At 29.2% G+C, this 6,228-nt stretch overlaps 1 protein-coding gene across 1 annotated transcript; it reads right to left on the bottom strand.

Moving 5' to 3' along the window:
• Positions 1-2,407: 2,407 nt before the first annotated feature.
• Positions 2,408-3,376, bottom strand: LOC113873616 (mannose/glucose-specific lectin Cramoll-like). The gene has a single exon (XM_027511818.1). It carries the CDS (start codon positions 3,363-3,365, stop codon positions 2,595-2,597), a length of 771 nt encoding a protein of 256 aa, XP_027367619.1. The 5' UTR covers positions 3,366-3,376; the 3' UTR covers positions 2,408-2,594.
• Positions 3,377-6,228: the final 2,852 nt, after the last annotated feature.

The raw sequence follows: 6,228 nt of genomic DNA on the forward strand, positions 1-6,228 counted from the left end.
TATTATTTTATTTATTTAGTTGTTTTTAATTTATTTTTATTTTATTATTTCAACATTATTTTCAATCAAATCATCATAATTAACTATAATTAAATGATTAATTATATAATTAATTTTATGGAAAAGTTTTGAACATCCCATGTTTACTTGTCTTAATTAATAAACATATTCAAAATTTAAATTCCAAGTAAAATCATCAATAAACATTCAATTAAATGGTTACTAGTGTTTACTTGTCTTAATCAACTTGTCATGCTTTTTCTATGCCAAGTTTCTTAATTTTTCTTTATTTTTTAATAAAACTTTTGTGCTCCATGGTTGCTTTATGGTCCTAATATTTCTAAACTTTTAATTCTTTGAATTTAGCATTAAAAAATTCAAACAAAAATATCAATAAATTCTAAAATATCATGTCCACTAATTTATGATTTTTTTCTTCAATTTAGCAATTTGAAAAGAAAACTTGAATTTCGATAGAAACACTTCAATCTCACATTTATGTGTGATTATAATACAAGTTTAAAGCATATTATCCATTGAACATGAAATTTAAAGCACCAAGAATCATATGCATGTATTAAATATATCAAAAATATTAAAAATCTTTAAAATAATAACATGAGCATATAGAACTTAGTTGTTGAGGTTTAGGATCTCTTAAGTTGAATCTATACAACTCTTAGCGGTTAAGAGCTTATACATTCAAGAAAATCTAAAAGTTAGCACACATCTCTCTATGAAAGGGAATTCATTCTCTACATTTGTTTTTTCCCTGAAGTTCTTAGTATTTTCTTGAATTTTTCTGCTCATTTCTCCCTTTCAAATTCTTAGAGACACTATATGAATTTTATGTTCAAAGTTTGTTAATGTTCTCTTTTACTTGGTTTGGTTGAACTTTTAAATTACTTTGATTGAATTTGGACATGTAATTGCTACTCTTTTCCTGTTCAATTGTTTGTTTTATGACTCATGTTTTAGTTTATAATATGTTGGTCTTATATTTTAAAATTTTGACAAATCAATAAATTTTAGTTAAGTTTTCTACTATTTTGTTCCACCAATTAAACTAAGTTCTTAGGCTTAGTTGCAATTGACCAACTCATGGTGATTTAGTCCAAGGTCTCAAACATTTAAGAAACCATAGAATTTTGTAATACAAGTCTTTTGGCTAATCAAAATTATTTATAAAGTCAAAGAGGTTAAATTAGTCTTATTATAATTGTAAATTTTATTTCTAAAATTTTCTGACTTATAATTTTTTTTTCCAAAATATCAATTTCTTTTACATCGTTAAATTAATATAACTTATTTATGTGATAATATATGAAATATGATTAGTGTATTTGTTTCGATATCTAAATGAACAGAAAGTATGAAATATGTCACCTTGTAAAATTCATCTATATTTCGCATGTCTAGAGTCCAGAATCAGATAAAACAATTTTCAAATCACTAAACTGATTTACAAAAATAAAAAACTAATAAAATAAAAAATTGATCAAACTAAAAATTGAAAAAAAAAAATTAATATATTTTATATTACAGTTCGCTTCAATTTCAGTTCTCATTATTAAAATTAAACCAAATTTATATTATATTTTCATATAAAATTATTTTTTAGTTAATTTTATTATAACATTCTAAAAATATATATTGCGTCATTTCTATTTACTTTATATTCTTCTTAGTTTTCTCAATTGAATAATTTTTCTATCAATAATTTATTTTTTATAATTTTATTTTTTTAATAATAATTTATTTTCTCTATTTTTAATTTTTTTAACAAAATTATTTCAATTTTTGAGCTACTACTTATTTTTAATTAAAAATAAATTAAAATTCATATAATAATAAATAAAATTTAAAAAATAAAATAAGCCAATAATAAATAAAAAACAAAAAAATTAAGCCAAACTGAACTGATATTTTGCAATTTAATTTAAATTTTAAATTATATTCAAAGTGAAATAAACTAAATCGCATAAGTGCTGGTTTGTTATCTTTTTGAATAAAAACTAAAACAAATTGCGAATGCTCCTAGGGTTAGAGAATATATTGATAGCCTTTTTCATTTACGCTCTTATCAATTATTGTGTAAGCTTGCAATTTATATCCATCGAATGGGAGGTGATGACATCCGAGAAGATAATGAAGCTCCGGCGAAGCCTCTATAGCTAAATATTGACCTTACAAGACCCAAAAGATGAAAGATTATACTTCTTTAATTCTACTGTGATATGGTTATTCCCATTTTGCCTAAACAATAGTCTAATGTCTTCATGAACTACCGAAAAAGTTTGATGTATTTGTCAAACCAATTACTAACTTCACAGCTTCTTTCTTCAAGAGCTTTGTTGCTTTTGCCTTTCTACTTTTTTATTTTAATTTTTTTTTATTCTTTATGAAATGTAACTAACGAAGCAGTAACGGGTCTTTTTCACATTTTTGCATTTCTCTGTAAACAACAGTTTTTATTAGGTTTTACACTTGCCATAAAAAAAATTTGAAAATTTCTACCCATGCCGAAAGCAAAATACAACTATATATAAAAAAGATGGCTTAAGTTAATTCGTGATTAACAAGACACCAATGTCCTAATCGAAGCTAGAACTGAAACTCCAAGATTGAATCTTGTGTACTTCAACAAACAGTCCTGTGGAGCCGGAGAACCCAACGCTGACCCATTCTGGCAAAACGGTCCTCAAATCAATCACTTGGGAGAGGCTAACCATTGGTCCGTTCCTAATAACCACGCTTAAATTTTGTGTCAAGGGCTCATAGCTTACGGTGGCAAACACTGTTTCCAACCCAAGATTGTCATTTTGCCACTCAACTGTTTTTACCGAAGCAATGGAATTAACATCAATGCCTATGTGAAGATAGTCAGGGTCCCAATCATTTTGGTGCGTGTCAAATTCTACGGCAACTATTTGGTTTTGGTTTGTTTTTCTTAAAGCAGAATTGGGAGTGAAGAGTCCGAGATACCCACCGTCTGAATTTTGGGGTATGTGAGAGTGGAACGGTGCAATGAAGAAAGTTATTCCATCTCCAACATTTGGAGCATTCAATAAAACAAAAGAAAAGGTGGTAGTGAAACTCGCCATCTTTCGGGTTTTGGCATCCCAAAGTCGCACTGGCAGAGCATAGGCGGCTCTGCCACTACTGAAGGGCATGATAGAACCGTTTTGGACCCTTGTTAGTTGTATAGAACCGTGTGAGGCAAAGGCATCGCCTTGGAAGGTAATAATGGTGTTTGTGTATGGCCCTGAAAAGTTGGAGAATTCGAAAGATGTCTCGGAATTTTTATGCAGCATAAGGAATGGAATGAGCAACAAGAGAACCGGCTTTGTGTTGTACAAAGCCATGCCTTTAAATTTGCGATAAGATAGGGAAAATGACAGTGTTCCACTATATATAGAGTTTTCTGTAAATCGAGAAAATAAAATTTAAGAAGGTTTCGGTAGAGTTCATAAAAAGTTTCTTCGAGTTTAATTAACTAAATAGTTACAATGTTTTTGAGCTTATCGTTATTTTAAAATATTTATTACCACTGTTTTCTGAAATAATTTCTATATAAAATATTTTTTTATTAGTTGATCAATTAATAAGTGATAATATTTTAATAAAAATTCTTGAATAAAGAGTCACAATAAATATTTTAAAGTTACAATACAGAGTCCCAAAATTAGAGCCAAGGGGTGTTGAAGTAGCCAAATAACTCACATTGTTGACACCAGACAGGTGATTAAAACAATGTCGTTTTGACAATGGACATAATCGTATCAACAAATCCAATATTCGTGACGCCGCTTCCAGGGTTTTCAGGGCGCATTTAAGATGCCGAATAATATATTTCTAACTTACTTTGGTGGTGTCTACGGTCAGTTAGCTGACATAAGGACGTTTAAGCCATTAGATATATAGTAATAAATCGATCAACGGTTGATATTTATTATCGTGATATATTATTTTCAGTTGTGTTTAAATTTGTTAGTCTCTAAAATAAACTATAAAAATTAGGCAATAGCAATTTATCCTGTATTTGCGAGTGGGATACAAAGTGGGCAACCGCGGCACGATGGGACAATAAGTTGCCTTTTCGGCCTATGAGCATGTTGAGAATTTTGGTTACATTAATGACTTATCTCCAGTGAGACGAAGTTGTTTATAGTTTTTGCTGTTGTTTGTCTCACGACTCCTTCGTTCTTCTTGTCCATAATCATGGAGAAATTGTAGGCTAATTCACTTTATCCCATCCTTTTATTATTGTTAATGAAGGACATGAACATGCAACAAAATCATAGCAACAATATTAACAATAGGTAAGAATGAAAAGTGAGCAAAACACAACAAAACCACGAAAAAAGGTAAACTGAGCACTTACAGCAATGAGCAACACAGAAAGAAGAGGAGAAGAGAAGAGAGAATTAAAATTTAATCAATTGGTTTTAAGGGAATTCTAAGTGGGATAAAATTAAAGGTTATTCTCTTCGGTTAATAAAGGTAACCACAAGCAATGGTTGTAAAATTTTTGCACTTAAAAACCGCAGACAAAGAATAACTATTCCCTATGGTCCTTTACTCCTGACCGCAAGAATTATCTTGCACTTTATTTTTTTGCGGTTCTTTCTTCATAATCAAAAAGTTGAAATTTCCGTTCCTTTTTAGTTTCACTTAATCAACATACACACACGTCTCTCTCTCTCTATATATATATATATATATATATATATATATATATATATATATATATATTTAGTTAACATCAAATACTTATATTTTTAAAATATATCATTTACTAAAATAAAGTAATGCAACAAAATATATTTTACTTTTTTGAATATAAAATTTTATATTATTAATTTATTTAATAAAAACTTTCAAATTAACTGTTAGATTAATAATTTCACATCTATAAAATGTTATTGATATAAATATTTATGTTTTACCTACAGTGTTGATGAATCTGACTAATGTACACTACGCCAGAAATTGACTTTTGGAGCACCAACTTAGAAAGCGATTAGTAAAAACCACTTTGTATATAACACAAAGAGAGCGGTTCCGCCCGAACCGCTCTCCAAATTTAAGTTCTTAGAGCAGTTCCTATGGGACCGCTCTCTAATATACACTTATGAGAGCGGTTCATAAGGAACCACTCTCTAATATGTACTAATGAGAGCGGTTCATATGTAACCGTTCTCGTAATTCTGTTTTGGAGAGCGGTTTAAAAATAACCGCTCTGAAAGGTGTACATTAGAGAGCGGTTAATTCTTAACCACTCTCTAATCTTGTATTTTTAACTAAAATCCTAATCCCTAATGTGGTTATCCCTGTCGCCCCGCCAAGTTTCTGTACTTCAAATTTGTCTATGTTCAGTGTTTTGTGAGAAATTTTTGCAGAAGAACAAGCACAGTCGACATCGCAGGGTCAATTTTAAGGTATATTCATAATCGTTTCTTTGTTTTCTGGCAATGTGTGGACATTGCACTCTCTCATTCTCTCTGTTCACTGAAACGCAGTTGTAATATTGTTGTTGAACAGTTACAAAGGTCCGTCCTCCATACTTGCTTCAGCTGAACTGCGACTTAGTGGAACTTTGTTCAATCCAAGTTAGTGTTGTTGTGTTTATTTGAACAAAAAATTAGTTTTTTATTTTGTAAAAGTTTATCATTGCTGCTTGACAGAGCATGAAATTAAGACATATTAGATAGTTATAATGCAAGTTATAATTTGTCGAAGGAAGTGAAAACCAAATAAGAAAAAAAATCAACTGTGCTTTTATCACAGTATATTAAAATTTATAAGAAATTATAATTTTTTTCTATTCCAATATAAATAAAAAGGAGGGAACATGTTGTTATATATGTTGTTCTGGGAATTGAAATAAGTTTATGTATTGAACAAGATATTGTTGTTTGTTTTGCCCCCGTAATGTATATTTCGTCTGTGTATGAATCAAATTGATGTTGTCTTAATGAATGTTATGAATGCATGATTATTGTTAGTGATGAAACTTTGTAGGGTATGATTTGAAATCTAAAATTGAGTGAAACCATAGTTTCTCGTTTGAGATTGAAAATAATGATTTAATATATCATTATTTTCAATCTCAAATTGTCCAAGTTGGACAGTTTGTGAACAAACTTATTTAGTCATTAGTTAACATTTCCTTCTCATAATGTTGTATTTAATACTTGAACAAATTTGAGTTAGAAGCATTTCTCA

Source organism: Abrus precatorius, unplaced genomic scaffold, assembly GCF_003935025.1.
Source record: "Abrus precatorius isolate BTA unplaced genomic scaffold, Abrus_2018 Scaffold7, whole genome shotgun sequence".
NCBI lineage: Eukaryota > Viridiplantae > Streptophyta > Magnoliopsida > Fabales > Fabaceae > Abrus > Abrus precatorius.

Bases quoted from the DNA above. Each gene is read 5' to 3' on its own strand.
- LOC113873616 (XM_027511818.1), bottom strand. From the start codon at position 3,365: ATGGCTTTGTACAACACAAAGCCGGTTCTCTTGTTGCTCATTCCATTC.